This window comes from Beta vulgaris, chromosome 1 (assembly GCF_026745355.1).
Source record: "Beta vulgaris subsp. vulgaris cultivar EL10 chromosome 1, EL10.2, whole genome shotgun sequence".
NCBI classification, from domain to species: domain Eukaryota; kingdom Viridiplantae; phylum Streptophyta; class Magnoliopsida; order Caryophyllales; family Amaranthaceae; genus Beta; species Beta vulgaris.
Window position 1 is genome coordinate 37,548,419 of NC_079202.1, and position 17,324 is coordinate 37,565,742.

The following is a 17,324-nucleotide window of genomic DNA, read 5'->3' on the forward strand; positions in this document are numbered from 1 at the left end:
GTGATAGATGAACATCACCTCTCCCTCATCCGAAGTTCCAAAGTGTGCATCAATCAAAGGACTCAAATTGATATCCAAAACCATTTCTAAATTAGGGTTTTCGAAATTTCAAAGAACAGAGACAAAAACGAAGAAGAGGAGAGAGAGAGAGTAGATTTGAAGATTTCGTGTTTAAGGAGAGAGAGTAGATCTGGAAAAATAAGGGAGATGAACAAAGAAGAGGGATGTGAAGAGAGATGAGGGAGATGAGAAGATGAGCAGTTATGAATGATGATCATGAAGAACCCTAGGTTAGATGAATATGGGTGGGAATTTAATTGGGGTAGTTGGGAGGTGAGATAAATTGGTGGGAATCATTAGTTTTAGGTTAAATTTTGTTATGATTAATCAGATTATTCAAAAAAGATTAATGTACTTAAAACAAGTTAGTAAGGGTAAAATGGTAAAAATATAAGGCAAAAGTTACTAAATAAGGGAAAAAAAAACATTGTTGCATCTATTTTGAAACACCCAAAAATGTACAATGTGTCATCTATTGTGAAACGGAGGAAGTATAATAAAGTCTTAACCACTCGACCAAGTGATATTTAATATTTTAAAATATATTATTAATAAATAAAAAAATTTCTTATACAAGGTATAACCCATTGAAAGGAGGAAAATAAATTCACTAGTCCTTTCTATTCAAAAAAAATAAAATAAAAAATTCACTAGTCCTTTTGTAAATTTTCAATAAACAAGACAAATTGCAACTAATTTCAAACATCCATCTTTAGCACCCCTCTCTTCTAAACATACCCTCCTGTTTCCCTCCCAAGTCCCACCCTTCTCTCAAGTGTTGAGAAGTAAAGAAGAAAAGATGTCGGCGACAGAAGAAGAGAGTGCAGTGAAGGAGCCCCTCGATCTTATACGTCTCAGTCTCGATGAGCGCATCTACGTCAAGCTTCGTTCTGACCGCGAACTCCGTGGCAAACTTCATGTAGGTTTATTAATACTTTCCACTCAAATTAGGGTTTTTTTTTTTTTTTTGAATTACTCGAATTAAGGTTTTTGTTTTCATTATCCTACTACTACTAGTTGTTAGGGTTTTGTCATGTGATGTTAGTTGTTTGTAGTCGTTTTATATGTCGAATTTGAATTGATTTTTCCTATTATTTTGTGGTTTTGATTTTGAACGATCGGTTTTCTGCTTCAATTGGGAAATGTCTATATTGTTTATTGGTTATTAGTAAGTTTGAAGTAAATTCTGTTGTTTGTGAAGTGCATTAATTAGTATTAAGTTCTGAAATGGGGTTATAAGTAGTTGGGTTTTTCAACTAATATGTCTATTTCAATATATCATAGATGAGTTCTCTACGATATTAGAGTCTTTGGCATTCATTTGTTTTCTGAAGAATACTAGTAGGGGGGTTCTATTTGAGAAAAGAACATTTGGCGACATGATATGGTGAAATTGATGTGGAAGGACTAAATCCTTTAAAAACTATGCAAATATGTGTATGATAGTTGACGAGATATGCATCTTTGGGAAGATGTATTAACGTGCTTCAGCCTCTCTTCCATCCTTCCCAGACCTCTAACGCAGAGTGACACTAGTTCTAGGACTAGTAGTGTACCAAGCCTAGTCCTTTTGCAGTGTCTACTATAGTATTTGATGAAATCAGGAGCTTCATTAGAGGCGTGTATTACACTCTCTCTTTTACTTTTGCGTCGTTTACAATGATTGATTATTAGTAGGATATGCTCTCTAAAATGCGCTGGGCACTTTGGTGGTGTATATATCGAGACCGGGGGGGGGGGTGGTGGCTTTGGGATGTGATGCTCTTTAAGCCATTATGTGTTTTGGGCAAAATTGCTTGCTTCTTTAGTAGTTCCTATAGTAGTATATATAACTTTTTGTGCAAGCTAGACCATGTTATGGTACATTGAAACTTGTGTAGTGTCACTCCCAAAAATTAAAGAAGAGAAACTAGTGCAGTGTCTTGAAGCTATGAGATATTCTAAAGGTTGTTCCTTTTACTTTTTTCCCTTTCTTCTCCGTTGAGTTGAAATTTTAGTGTTTGAATCCGCAAGGGACATTAGGTCTTTAGAGCGTAGGTGTAAGATTCTATGTGAAAACGAAGCGTGCCTTTGGTGTCAGAAATAATCTTATAAATCAATTATATAACATAGTTTGTACTCAAACAACATAATGATTATTATATAGATGCATAAATGACATAAGAAAGCACAATTCATTATGATAATATCACGAACGGCATGCATGTTGATTAGCGGTAATAAATGGTGTTAATGGTAATGTATTGTAGCGTTAAATTGTAAAAAAAGTTATGTCAATGACCCTAGTAATGAAATTTCATCACAAAACATGGGTTTTCCTTTATAATTTCTCATTATCACCAATACCACCTTCTCAAGTGGTAATGGATAGTAATGAGATTGGAAGAAAATGTATGTTTTGGGATGAAGTAGTATTACCATGAGTAATGACATGAAATTTTCTTTACAAATGTACACTATAATGCATTAGCATTATCACCATTTATGACCTCTTGCCAAACGGGCCGGAAATGTCATAATGTACAATAAAACAGTAGAAATCCATAACATCATCAACATATCAACATTATACTTATCTCCTAAACAATTGACATTTTCCCCAATGTCCTCTTTCATGTTATCCTCATCATCATCCAACACCTTGACTTTATGCCGTAAGTGGAGATTGCAAGACCATTTCCTTTATCATTTTTAGATGAGGATCTAGAGCCATAATTTGTTAGCCTTGATACTCTTTATCTTAAGAAATATTGGAAGACTAAATGGTCCCATTTTAAGTCTAAAGATGGGTATTGTAATATTGTAGTAAGTAGTTTCGGAAGACAACATAGATACTGGGATGAACATGTTTAAGTGTTTTTCAAGTAAATTTGTACTACCTTCATTTCACAATACATGCAATATTTTCTCTTTTGGATGTTTCACAATATATGCACCATTTCCTCCTTTGTATGTTTCACAATACATCCCCTCACATCGGTTTAAAATGAAATCACAATACCCTCTCCTCACCCTTGGTTTTATGTCATATAGAAATGATGTATGTATTGTGAAACAGATTTAGTATTTCTTTGCTTAATGGCCCTAAGAAGCCGCATTTTTGTACACATATAGTTCTTGGATGGTCCCATTTTGAGCTTTCATATGTGGTATCATCCATGTAATATGTCCAAACAAACTCTTTAGAACTTCTTCAGAGCCTATTACATAGGTATTATCAAAGTAGAAAACCAAAGGTTGATGAAATTTACATTTTCACCTTATATTAATGTACCTAAAAGCTTTCTTGTAGTGTTTTACTTTGAAATTTTTTAGCATCAACCTTCCGAAGAATCTTTACAAGAGGCTTGAGAGCAAAAACAACATTCTTCCAAAATATGTTGCAATATAAAGGATGTTTCTTTCCCCTCTTGCTCCTTTTCCCTTGTTTTCCATTGGCCATTTTGAGAGTTGACAAGAAAGTTCATAATATCCTTTTAGGCATCTGAATCATGGCATTCATCAAAATGGAACAACCTTTTATTGCCCATTCTTTCTTGTGATCCTCCAATTTCTTTGGAATTTTATTGGCTTTCTTCCTAAGAAAAAGAACTCTTTGCTCATGGATACTTAGGTGGCTTTAATTGAGGATCATAATGTCCAACTGATTTAATCATCATTCTGAACTTTTACAAGTAGCCTCAATGCAATTCCAACATCTTAAAACCTCCTAGCAATATCACTACGAACTTCTTCAACTACTTATCACAAACTCTAAAGATTTCGCTTCTTTCCTTTCTAACTTTCAGAACATCTTTGAAGTAAAAGTGACATACATGCCAGATGGACCCTCTTTCTCATGGCCATTTAAATATTAAATTGTCACTCTGTTTACCCGAGCTAACCCACTTTGAGCTCAATATTCTGAATGCACCTCTTCCTCGGCATAATTACTTTCCATTTTTCAAATGAACGATTTGAAGTTTTTGAACCATCCGCATTATATTGAGGTAAACTTGGCAGTATTTGAATTTCAGTTTTGCATTTGCCTTTTGTATATAGGAAACTTTATTTCCTCCCTCACATGGTCAGGCCAAGTAGCCCATTTAGTCACATTTCTAAAACATGCAACCAAATGTCGATTCTAGTCTTGTTTTACTGATTTTGGTGAGGCTCACATGAGTTGTTTATATTAAAAAAAACACCCCCTCTCTTAGAGACACATCTTCCAGTCTCAACAGCTTGCCTTTCCCTCAAGATGTTCGCTGCACCCAGATCTTCTAAAGTGATCTTTTTAGCATCTGAGGTTGCCTAGCGGTCTAGGTGCGCCTTTTTAAACGAAGTTCGATTATTTTTTTGCCACTATAAGGTGTTGCCTTCTCTCCTTTGGTTCTATACATAGACCCCAATTACTAGAATCTCTCTACCATGGTGCCTCAGGGCATAGCAAGTCTATTTGTCTTTTGTGCCTATTACTATATTTTATTATATTTTTTGCAAGATGCTTTTGATTTCTAGGTCCCTCCTACAGTGGCTTTATTGCCTTTCACCTGTTCCAAAAGGTTTATGGACATTTTAATAGCTGAAGCTTGTTTTGTTGTAGAAGATATGGGAGATTTGAACTCTGTTCCAGCACTAACATTTGTAGCTATTTTGAGAAGTATTTACTGTATCATTTTCATTTTCCAATGTGTTATTTATCTTTCTTGGAAGCAATACATATTAGTATATGCCAGATTTGAACTTTTTTTAGCACCGATTGTCATAGCTATTTTCTGAAGTATCTAGTGTATCAGTTTCATATTCCAATGTGTTATTATCTTCCTTAATAGCATTACATGTTCGTTCAGCTTTACCCATATTGATTTGCAGGCTTATGATCAGCATTTGAATATGATTCTTGGAGATGTTGAGGAGATTGTGACAACTGTGGAAATCGACGATGAGACTTATGAAGAGATTGTTCGGGTATGTCAATTTATACTCTCTTCATTTCCGTATAAGTGTCTTTCCAGGTGACCACAAATTACAGAGTTTTTATATTATTTTTTTAATCGATATTCAAAGTTGACAAACAAACTTGCTGTTCATTTCAAATGAAGAAGTGATAGGGGGTCAATATTGTAGGTGACGAATAACGTGGATTTAAAATTAACTTAAGTGGTTAATAATAATAGATATGAGAGGGAGTATCTTTTCCGTGACATGTTTAAAATCTGTCAGAAGTGGCCACTTCAACCTAGAAAAGGCTGGCTGTCCAGGTTAAATAATCTTTAGATGAATATGACAAAATGATATTGTTCTTCTGCATGAATGAAACAAATTATGGCACGTACAGGCCTGTTCATTATAGTATTTTTGTTTTAAAAACTAAAATAAAAAATATGAAAACCAGAAAATGCACTTTCCAGTTTTTATGCTGTTAGTTTTCAGAATTGACATTACATATACATATGACTAATTTCAAGTTCATTATACCTCTTATATCATATGATTTTTACATTCATAAAATCAAAAACCCAAAACTGTCAATGATCCCGAATGGGCACTTGGCTGTTTGGGTTTTTCCGCTTGAGTGAAACACAACACCATACGTGAAAATATGTCATGCTTCCTCCATTCTGAAATAACTGAAACACTTCCCTCAAAAAGCTCACGCATAAAAGAGAGAAGTGTTTCACTTATTTCAGAACGGAAGAAGTATCATTATTTTTGTGTGTTGAATTGGTTGAGGCATTAGATATCAGAGGTGTAAAACTTTTGTTTCACAATTGCATGTTACATATTTGCTTGCCAAGCTTCTACAAGAGTGTTACCAAGACAGTGTCATCGGAGTGGTAGAAAGGGAAAGTCTGGCTTACACCCTTTCATTCTCATTTTCTTTGGGAACATCTGCTGTCTTTGAAAGAGCCTTCAATTTCTGAATCTTATAATATTACTATATTAGTCTTCTTATGTAAAGCAGAGAAATCTGCAGTGTTTTGATCATAAATAACCATCACCACACTGATACAACTTGCTAAGATTGTGCATTGTACTCTGAGAAACCTGGAGTTTCTAGAGGTTAGAGCTGGAGTTGCAAGTTCATTATTAAGAGAAGTGGCTGTGGATGTTAAATTGTGTGTGTTGCTGGGATATAATGTTTTGAGTCAGTGAGTTGACTTACAATTTATGTTCTAAAGACTGATATGCCGGTAAACTAGTACTTCCTCCGTTTCGTTTTAAATGCTAACAGTTTTCGTTTTTGGCAATTTCAAATTAAATGCAACAAACTCAAACTTTCCTATTAGTATGAATTTTGAATGCAATATTACAAAAATACCCTCACTTAAAAATTAAGACACATATTATACAACCAAGATTAAATTTATTACTAACCTAACCTACATTAATCTACTAAAACTTCACCCCTCTCTCTCTCCAATACCCACCTTGACCACCATTATCATCAGTTATCACCTTCACCCAACACCATCATCCACCACCACCAACTTCCATCATCATACAGCCACCATCACCCACCATCCATACCGCCACCATCCTCCTGTCTCCGGCCTCTGCGATTTCAGGCACCACCACCACCATTACAACCATCTTCTCTCTCCTCACCACTCCATGAATTCAACCACTTCACAAATCAACCCACCATTATTGCACAAAATTATCGTGTACTAACTTCCGTCTTTCGTCTCTCCTCCTTTCATTAGCTATAAATATCTCCCCACCCCTTTCTCATTTCCTCACATTTCGTGATTTTTACTTTGGTTGAAGTCTTCAAACTTCTAAGTCTTCGTTTTACTAAATTCCATTTTAGTTCTTTTCTCTCTCTATTTTTTCATGTTTGAAAATTTGTGTTTAATTTTCTATCTCTTCGATTTTTGAGCAGAAATTGTTAATTTGAGTTCCGAAAGGTATTTTGACCTTACATTTTGTAGACTTTTGTTCATTTTTGAATCTCTAAGCTCTATTTTTGTTCTTAATCTAGGTTAAGGATTTTAATTTTGCTGTTTTTTTCTTTCTTTCTTGAAATTTTTGTGAATTTTGGCGAAGTTTTGAGTTTGAATTTGGTGCATGATATCAGTACTTTTTGGTTGACGGTGGTGGCCGATTTCATGGTTGAAGTTTGATGTGGCCGGCAGAAATTATGGTGGCTGGTGTTGCAGACTCGTAGTGGCGGTGTGTGGCAGTGTTGGTTGGTGGTGGTAGCTCCCGGCGAGAATTTCCCCTCTATTTTTTTTTTGGCCCCCACTTTCTCTCTCCACTTACATATAATCACATGCCCCTTCTTCGAATCATCCCTTTAAGAAATTTCAACTCGGAGTCCGGCCACTCCAATTATTGCGTTTAAAACGAAATGGAGGAAGTATTATTTTAGAAGCATGTAATAGATCTATGCACTATCTGGGTGTTTAAGTAGTCGAACCTAGCCCGAGCTTGGGGTTGCTCGGCTTGGATTGTAACACTTGCCTTCAAAGTCAGAGCTGAGTCTTGAGGTTTTTTATCTTAATTTTTAATACAACTTGCCTTAAAACTGAATTGAGTTCGACATTGATAATCAAGTAAATAGTTCAGTATTTTAGGCTATAACGTTTTCGTGAGCTTCATCAGTTTTGTGCAAATTTTCTCTATTGATTCCATTTCATTTTTCTGTAATATGTAAAACAAAATAGCTTAGAGATACTTTGAACCTGTTCACAAACTTCTCATGTCGATTTTGATTTTGCCCAGCTCATGAAAATTTCGAGCCGAACTTGAATAGTCCATGAGCCACTGAGGCTCTTTAGCGTGTCTAAATGAACGTCTTTGTTTCCTTCTTTTTTTAGGTCAGTACATGCAAGTTGGCTGCACATTCCTTACATAATTTGCTTTCTGTTTCAGACCACAAGGCGTACTGTCCCCTTTCTTTTTGTTAGAGGAGATGGTGTCATACTGGTGTCGCCGCCTTTGAGGACAGCTTGAAGTAGGATATCACAATCTTGGTCTTGACTAAGGGGATCCAGCATTCATTGTTGTATCTGTTAATGTAGCTTAGTTTGGACAGAAAACAGAATCTCATAACTTTCTCGATGAATGTAAGCCTTTTTGCGTGCTTCCATTTTTCTTTGTGTCTTGACATTTTGATGATCAGGTTTCTAGTTTCTGGATAAAATCTGCTGGAAAGTTGACTGGCACCGACGTTTTGTCTTTGCAACGAAATATTGAATAGATCCTGCTTGATTTATATTCGAGAATGATATGGTAACACAAGCCAAGCAAGTTGGAATGTTGACTGAACTTTGGTTAGGCTGGGGTTCATCTTATGGTTGAATCCGAACAAACTGTTACGTTATCTGTTTAGAGTTTAGACATTTACTAGAAAATGCAGGTACAGTCTTTTAAACAGAATCGGTTATCTGTGATCGGTACGCCCCGCCTTAAACAAAATTTTGTGGCCTAATGACAACAATGTCATCAACAACCATGAGACACCTACTACACCTTGTCTAGGAGATGAGGTTTGAGAAGTTGGAACAATGTGATTAAATCAATTCCAACAGTATTTGCTCATGTTTATGACTCCAAATATGATCTCAAGGTGATTTCAAGCAACCCCGAATTCGAAGGAGTCCAAAAGATCATTTGAGAGCATTTTCTATTTCCACGGCTCTCAAAGATCTATTTGCTTTGAGTTAAATTTTTTCCATTAACCTTTGACTCGCACATACCCGTCCAAGTGGTTCAGAACTTTGAATGAGACCAAAATCAAAGACTGGGATAACATGGCCATTCTACAGTATTTTCTTACCATATGGTGCCTTTCTACTCGTGGTTTAAATTTTAAAATGATCTCGTCCCAGTTACAGCTTGAAATATATCTTTGAGCTAATTGTTTTGCAGTAAGTTGCACAATTTAGGCTTCCGCAAGGTGGTTCATGTCCTCATTTTCAAGACCGTAGAACTAAGGTATCTTTCCCTTACACTTGCACTGAGGTTTGGTTATGGTGAAGTTATGGTTGAGAGATTTCGATGATATGAAATGGCGATTCGTATAATTTGAGGTGTTGGTGTTTGGAGAAGGAAAGGTTTAAGTATTGAGAGTTTTGTTTTAATATTTTGTCCACGCCTTTGAAGTTTGGATTTGCAACAGCTTGTATTATCAGATAACAGTGCATCCAGACTGGCAATTGTAACTCCTATAGCCCCACAAAATAGCAACTAAGCAAGTGTTTCTCAGGCATTGGTCTGCTAGCTAAGACATCACAAAAGTCTTGGTACCTTATCTGAATCTGCTGTCGTAGAGACTTATAATAGTGTAGAGAGAGTTTTCACTTCATGTCTATTTGATACATCTCTCAACTTTTGTAGATGGTTATATCCATGGAACTACTATAATAAAATGGCCATGAAATGATGAAATTATAAATAGTGTTCAAGGTGAAGGTATAGCAGCAAAGAGTTGAGAATGGTGAAATTGATAATTTTATTGGCACACTATATTGTTAAAATAACATTGCATTCTTTCCACTAAATTTGCTAAATACAACAATTACACAAATCAATGAGAGCAAAACTGACCAAAAATGGAGACGGATTGAGGAATAGAATACACACAAGTTCAAGAATCAAGATACAACCTGACTCATCTACGTCGCTGTTTGGTGAAGCTAGGGGGCGGATTAACTACTTGCCCGCCTCTGTAATTCTTGCTTGGAGAATCCAGTGACTTACTGAAGGAGGCATATGCAGATTTTGCTGACTCTGGCACAGAGTCCAGTGGAAGAGATTCCGCAAAACATGCTGTGTTTATACGTGTTCTCTCGAGCTCTGCTTCAAGAAGCTCTGAGCTACACTGCTGTGCAAGTGCCTGCAGTAGGGAGGGAGAAACGAAAAGAAATATATATGCTTAGATGATGCATTTCAAGAATCAAAATACAGAAAGAATTCCAGACGTATGTTCTATTGAAAAGACCTTACGGCCCGTTTGGTAGTCGTTAATAAATTGCGGTAATGGGAATGAATTTTAAGTGTAATTTTATTAGGGAAGCAACCTTAAAATCTCCATGGGGAGACATTTTTTCTCCATGGGCAAGCAATCTCACCCCTAAACTTGTGTTTTTCTCTCCAAGGGGAAGCAATTTTCATTACCACCTATAAGATAGTATTGGTTGGGAATGAAAATTCAAGAAGGAAAGTGGACACTTTAGGATAAATTAGCATTACCATGGGAATGGACAATGATATTTTTCACAAATTTACACACAAATTCATTCCCATTACCACCATTTATGACCAACTACCAAACGGGCCGTTAGTCCTCTTTAGAGGAAAAGGCAGAAAAAAAAAGTGACTAACAAACAACAAAATATACTAGAAAAGGCTGGAGAACAACACGAAGCAGACAAACTTAAAATGCTGAGAAAAATACCACAAACAGAGAAAAGTAGAACTACTACTTGGATCCATTTTCCCATCCTGACTTTTGTCCAATTGTCCTACTGAAGTTTTTAGCAGCTTTACTTTCTTATTATTGCAGCTACCAACAATATGAAGAGAGTATCTTTGGACATATGCTCGTTTAGACTTCCGTACGAAAAGAAAAGGTAAGGGGTAAAGGGAGTAACATATTAATTACTGCAAAAATGCAGGGATCGAGAAAAGGCTTCAAACTCAAACTGAGAGAAAAGACTGTGAAACAAATAATTCTAATGTGGTCTGTGGGATTGGATTAATATCTCCATTCTATGATATTTCGTTTAAGTACCCACAATCCATCTTTAAATTCTCTAACTTCCCTAATTCTCTTTAATTTTCTTCTTCCATGTCTGCGTGTATGTGTATGTGTATATGTATATGTATATGTGTATGTTGAACTTTAACATAAAAACTCTGCAATCCAATTCACTTACTATGAGATCATCTGGTGATACACTTATTCCCTGCTGTCTTTCATCTACAAGAGCATCTTCCGTCCCTCGAGTTGATCGTCGATGATGCCCAGGATTTTCAACAGCCTCAGTAACACTTTCTGTAGCTTTTTCCAGCAGCATACCTTGAAGTGATTTTAAAGATTCCCTTGCGTCATTTGTAAAGTAGGGATTTAGTACAGTCTCAAAATATTCAAGCTGCACAGGACCAAAAGCACATTGCCTATGTTAATAGATGAAGATTGTAATACAACAAGCCATGAAGAAATTAATGGAAAAATAAAGAACTTACTAAGCTAATGTCAAAGAAAATTTCTTTTATGCAGCTTTTAAATATATTCATCATACTGGTACTAATTACTAAATTACACAGTGCATCATGAAACTACGACCTCCATTCTAGAAAATTATCATGGTACTCTGACATAATGAAATGGTGGACCAGATATAAGTCTTTTCCTGTCATTAAGAAATATCACCTCACTTAAAAAATGCTAAGGCCCTAGCTGGTGAGAAAACCCAACTTGGATGCACCAAGGTGCACTAGATCTACAAAATTTGTACAGATACTAGGTCGTTTGCGAAGGAGATACGAGATAATAGTCATAATACTGCTCAATCGCATGAAGTTTTCAAAAGTACACTGCTAGAAGCATTAGGAGCAAGAAAACCACATACCTCAAGCATAAGCTGACAGAAACCATTTGCATCCAGTGACTTGAGTTCTGTGCTTTCATTTTCATGGAAGATACTCAGAAGAGTATCAATCAAACCTTCGACAAGAACACCAAGTGTCTTATCAAGAAGGGGCTTAGCCCCGGCAAAGACCTGCACCACAGAAACAAATTCTAAGCTGCAGAAAGTTTACATGAATAAGATGAGAAGTGAAACATGAACTATCTGGAAATTATTACAGGTAATTAGTTTAAATCATAAGGAAAAGTACTTACAAGAATATCTCATGAATATTGGTCTAGATAATTACTTCTTTCATAATAAGAGAAAAATCATAGGGATCAGGATGAATTCAATTACTAACATACACACACTGCCTGTACTAAGATTGTCCAGTAAACATAAACACTTTTTGACCATTTACATGTTATGGTTTATACATATATGCAATTATCATTGCCCCTTATGATAAATCGACCAGACAACTGAGCAAAAGATTGAGAAATTCTGAAATTGGTATCTGATGGAACCACTAGAGCTAATAAATTACCTCTGCATGCACCGCTACCAGGGTGTGTAGTAGCTCCACAGCTGCATCACGTACACCCTGCATTTGTATGTCATCAGATTAGTTTATATCCCATTTGAGGATAATATTAATTAATAAGTTATCTAGCAGCTTACTTTGACTGAAGGAGCGGCACCCCACTGAACTCCCGCATCTAATAAGTAACTCATTGCAGCTGTCCTGATCAAGTTTGCCTGATAGATATCCATACAATCAATTAAAATGGCAGTAGATGCATCAGAGAATTCATATAAGATTTTGACAAGTTCTGGAACTCTTCTATGGCTACAGTGGAAAGGTAGTGAAGAAGATTCAAATTCGTAGAAAGCAGACGATACAGATTATATGTGGGAAAATAGTGAGCCAGCTCGATCTAGAATAATTTTAAACTTTGTTCTTCAAGATGTTTCCTGTGATATATTGTAGTTTCCGAAAGCTTTGTATGCCTTGCTTGGCTTCTTACATTCGGAATCATGAGGGGGGGGGGGGGGGGGGTCCTTCCTAGAAGGCTTGCCTCTTCTCATAATCATGTACATATTTGTTGGTCAAAGAGCAAAAAAATCTCTTAGTACCAAAAAAAACAGATTTTAACCCGAGGGGAGGGGGTAATGATGCTTTATTAATAAAGCAAATAATCATGAAGAGCAAATTGTTCCTTCTTCAAAAAAAAAAAAAAAAAAAAAAAAAAGACGAAAAACACAATAACCTAATGCTTCAAAGCAGGCCACCAATCTATGTGTTACATAGCCGTGAAGTACACGACACGATCAAAGAAGTAGCTTGCCAACTATGAATTTTAACAAACCTTCATATCTGAGGTAATAATTATTGCAATTCACATTCATGAATATCTAGCATATTCCCATACCTTGAATTAAAAGCCCAAAGGAGCTCATGTCTTATGTAAGGTAATTGTTATTACCTATTACTAGTGATTACATGATTACGATCCCAACCTATCACTAGCCAAATCCGGCATAGTATTTTAACATTAGTGTCAGCTGGGAGCCACGCAGAGCAGTATCGGTAATAATAACCCATATTCTGCTTGGCTTTTAGTCATCATGTTTCTTAAACAATTATATTGGACTGCATCAGAAGAAACTTTGTTGCTCAATTTTCTTTGTACACCCCAGATCTGGGGAGTGCAGACTGCAGAGATGGTATAGAAAGCTCCACATTATAGGGAGCTACACAATACAGGAATGGCTATCTTGCAGGATGTTCTAGTGGCAGAAGGCAGACCACACTAATACAGAACTAAGGACTCCATGGGGAAAGTAAATGTGAGCATTGAGCATCATTTTGTTATTCAAACAACTTCTTTCTAGGTAAGACATCTTTGCACCCTTGGCATCTAGCAGAAATATCCTACCATTAAATTTCTATGACTGATTCCCAATATTCTACGATTGAAGAGAATCAGTAATTCTCGGAGAAGTAGCTTTCACAAGGACCAGAACGCGCTTTAAGAGCAGAAAGCAAGATGGTTTATGTGGGTAACAAATGATTTAACATTTATTGAAATGTAGGCAGCTACCTTGGCAAAAGTGTACTGTTCCAGGACCTTCTCTTCTAGAGCAGAGAAAGCCATTACCAAATCAACTTTATCAGAGTCCTCTTCGTCTCTCTCCCTGCAAGAGCAAAGTAAATAACACATGATCTTGGTGTTGCCAAAAGTGACTCAATGGAAAGAACATTATAAAAATTCTGAGCCATAGTATTATTATGCAGTAAGTCAGTAACCCATTTGAGCCCCCACCTAGCTCCCTTGATTGGGGTATCTCCAGCAAAAACATACATCCTCCATTTTTTTTTTTTAATTGCAATGTTTTGTATTTTGTTCTATTCATGTACTAACTTTGACCACAATTATACTGATACACATAAAATAAATCTTGTTATGTAAGATGTTGAATTAGTTTCATTGTATATATTCAATATCTCAACTTACTTTTGAGTTTTTACTAATTGAATGTTAAAGACATTAATCATCAAAGTTAAGTGTTGACAAGCGTAAAAGTCAAAATGTTGCAATTACCTAAGAATGGAAGAAAGATTATATTAGAAATGGAAATAAGTTTTTTTTTGGTTGGTTTTGAAGAAAAATTACAAATAGCTCTAAGGGGATTTCGAAATCCTAGCATCAGTTATTGAGAAATGAGAAAGCAGAGTGGACCCATCATAAAGCTCATCTTCATTAGCTTGGACACACATTTTATCTTATTACTTGTTCTTCTAGTTTTCTAGACCCATCATAACGCTCATCTTCATTAACTTGGACACACATTTTATCTTATTATTTGTTCTTCTAGTTTTCTGGAAGCTGTATGCAATTTTCACATACAAGTATTTCTGAATTCACGAATAGATGGATGAATGGACAACAATGAGAGTGTTTCCTGTCCATTTATAATGAAACAGCCAATATTACTATCTTATATTGTTTAGAGAGAGAAATATTTGTACTCTGATAATCTTGTCAGTTCAAGCATTCCAATAACTAAATCTTCTTATCTCTTTCCTATTCCTTTCATATTTTTGATGGCTTATAATTCTACTCAATCTTAGCATCTAATTATTATAAACCAGTAATTGATGCATAACTTCTCCCAAACCTATAGTAATTAAATTATATGCCTTTACTTAGTCGAATGTGCTCTTATGATGCTAAGTTGACATACGTTGGGTATTGATTTGCACAATTGCACCTTATATTTTCAATTATCAATGAGAGTTCAATTTAGATAGATGTGACTTATTTACACAAGAACATGACTACTTTCCCTATGAGGAGAAGCAGATTCTTCCGGGAATAGGATTTCCATTTTATGAATCTACAATATTCCATGAGAATACTTATGACTGTAAGTCAGGAAGCCACTAATTGCAAGCGAGGTTATTGGCATTAATAATAAAGAGCACATACTTCACATTGAGCTGATGACTCCCTTTGTCCCAAATTAGTTTGAATACTTTCCTTTTTCACCCATCTGAACATAGTTTGAACACTTCCTTTCTTGGCATGATCCCACCAATATAATTGTTTTACCTCCATTGAACCGAAAAGTCATTTCACATCAACTTTTCCAGTAAAATAGCAATACAAATACCTTACTATCTCCAATTACATGTTTTATAATCCTGCCATTTATTATTAGTTAATCCACAGATCCACTTCGACTTTTAACTTTTAACACAGCTTAGTTTGACCATAGTTTATTACTAACACATGAAACATAACATGCATTTTAAAAGGGGCTAAAAAGTAGAGAGAGGGAGAGAGAGAAATGGGTGGGTGCGTGAGTGTAGGCCCAAATCTAGAGGAATATTTTTACTACAAAGCACATATAGAATGAAGCAATGATTTAGGGGTGTACTAGAAAGAAAAATAGAGCAAAGATATTAGAAGATAGGAGTAAAATGATATTGACTATGTCACAATGTATATTTTCAAAATATCAATTTATCTTTTTTTTTAATAGATTGTCAAAATAATATTCAATATTGTGCATTGGTAGATGACCGTATGTGGAAGTCAAAATGAAATAGCTAAAACAAAGTGAGTATTAAAACACAACAAATAACACAACTACTTATCTCGTAAGACTTTGTGCCTCAAAAGCTTTCACACTGATCAAGGACGAAAGCGTAATTTAATTAATTGGGGGATACCCAATCTTTGCATTGGATGATGGTAGTGGGAATAGTTAATTGTGGATTCTTTTTTTTTTCGTATTAGTTATATCTTGCTGATTAATTAGTTTAATATGGCTTAATTTTAAATTTTAGTTCAGATATTCAACCATTGATTTTGGTTACTTCATTAGAAATAGACTAGTTGATCCAATATTCCTTGCCTTCACCTGCCATACTACACAACGGTCTTATACTCTTATCACTAACATGTAGTAACTGTACATTGAAATTATAAGTGATAGATGAAATATAGGAAATTAGGTACGAAGACCTACTTCCTCCATTTCGAAATAGATGACACGGTTTGACTTTTGCACTATTGACACTCTGCTTTGACCGCGTTTTGTGATTTTTTTGTAAGGAAAATATAGTCATGTGGGAACTTGTTAGATTCATCTCAATACATACTTTCATACTATCAACTTTTTACAAATATTACAAGTAAGAAATTAGCAATATTAATAGTTAAAGTTACGTGTTAGCAAGCATGCCCATTTTGAAACAGAGGAAGTATAATGTATGGACAGCAACTACTTTGTAAGCAAACTCAAGAGGTTCAAATAAAATCACTAACCGAGAGTATGACCAGATGTGTTTGTATTTATTGTACAGCTCATAACAAAGCTCATCTTTGCAATATCCGACATTGCTCAAGACCATCAACAACTGTTGATGTGGATCAACAACGCTTCCTGGAGGAAGATCCAAAGACCTTTCCAAGGCTTCATCAGAATGTCCATTTGGTAGATATGGACTTCCCCTGTTTGATCTGCTCTGTGCCAACTCGGTTCCAATACGTTCAAGATGCCCTACAAGATCCAGAAATATTGAAAACCTCGTTCACTAAGGTGAAGCACACTTGGAATATTATTGGTGAGCACAAATCAAGATCAATAACATAACTAGTCATCCCCCAACCGTTTTCTTCCTTTTGCCATTTGTTTTACAGAACTTTTTGGGGGAGGGGTGAAAGATGAAGGGGTCTCTTTGTTACACATTACCAGCAAAATCCAAGAAGCAATTCAAAGTGGATAATCTAACAGATTCTTGGATTTCTTGGAAGGGAATGAAGACATCTTCTGTCTTTGCTGCCTCGCTCTTTAATGTCTGAAGCATCCTGGAAATAATAGCATGAGATCTATTTATGAAAGGAAAATGTATCTAGATAGCTAATTCTAGTAAATAAATATATATCAACAAGCAAGCTAATCAAGATGAAGAAAGAAAAGAAACAGCCAATAATCTGACAAGTGTACATGATCCTAGAAGAATATGTGATCTATTAAAACAAGACCTTCCTCCACAATCAATGGTGAAACAATGGGTGAGTCTATGCAAAGCAAGTTCAGTAAAGTACAAGATCAATCAAAGCCCTCTTGACACTTGTTAGAAAAAGTTGGGATCCCATGCAGGATTGATCTTTCAGGAGAAAAACCAGA

At 35.6% G+C, this 17,324-nt stretch overlaps 2 protein-coding genes across 3 annotated transcripts in view; one reads left to right on the forward strand and one right to left on the reverse strand.

Moving 5' to 3' along the window:
* Nucleotides 1–681: 681 nt before the first annotated feature.
* Nucleotides 682–8,260, forward strand: LOC104895756 (sm-like protein LSM3A). Its single transcript, XM_010682344.3, has 3 exons — nt 682–979; nt 4,912–5,007; nt 7,918–8,260. The coding sequence occupies exons 1-3, from the start codon at nt 860–862 to the stop codon at nt 7,996–7,998; spliced, it is 297 nt and encodes a 98-aa protein (XP_010680646.1). The 5' UTR covers nt 682–859; the 3' UTR covers nt 7,999–8,260.
* A 1,222-nt stretch (nt 8,261–9,482) lies between these two features.
* LOC104895747 (exocyst complex component SEC5A) overlaps nt 9,483–17,324 on the reverse strand; it is a 29,494-nt gene continuing 21,652 nt past the window's right edge. For both annotated transcript variants that reach the window (XM_010682332.4, XM_048643927.2), the window contains 8 exons: nt 16,887–17,002; nt 16,460–16,694; nt 13,727–13,820; nt 12,303–12,380; nt 12,169–12,225; nt 11,622–11,771; nt 10,926–11,141; nt 9,483–9,883 (listed from right to left, as the gene is read on the reverse strand). In XM_010682332.4, coding sequence (XP_010680634.2) covers nt 9,659–9,883; nt 10,926–11,141; nt 11,622–11,771; nt 12,169–12,225; nt 12,303–12,380; nt 13,727–13,820; nt 16,460–16,694; nt 16,887–17,002 — 1,171 coding nt within the window. In that variant the 3' untranslated portion in view covers nt 9,483–9,658. The remainder of the gene's footprint in view (nt 9,884–10,925; nt 11,142–11,621; nt 11,772–12,168; nt 12,226–12,302; nt 12,381–13,726; nt 13,821–16,459; nt 16,695–16,886; nt 17,003–17,324) is intronic.

Bases quoted from the DNA above. Each gene is read 5' to 3' on its own strand.
- LOC104895756 (XM_010682344.3), top strand. From the start codon at position 860: ATGTCGGCGACAGAAGAAGAGAGTGCAGTGAAGGAGCCCCTCGATCTT. The intron at 980-4,911 runs GTAGGTTTATTA...ATTGATTTGCAG, and splicing joins AACTCCGTGGCAAACTTCAT to GCTTATGATCAGCATTTGAA. The intron at 5,008-7,917 runs GTATGTCAATTT...TTTCTGTTTCAG, and splicing joins CTTATGAAGAGATTGTTCGG to ACCACAAGGCGTACTGTCCC.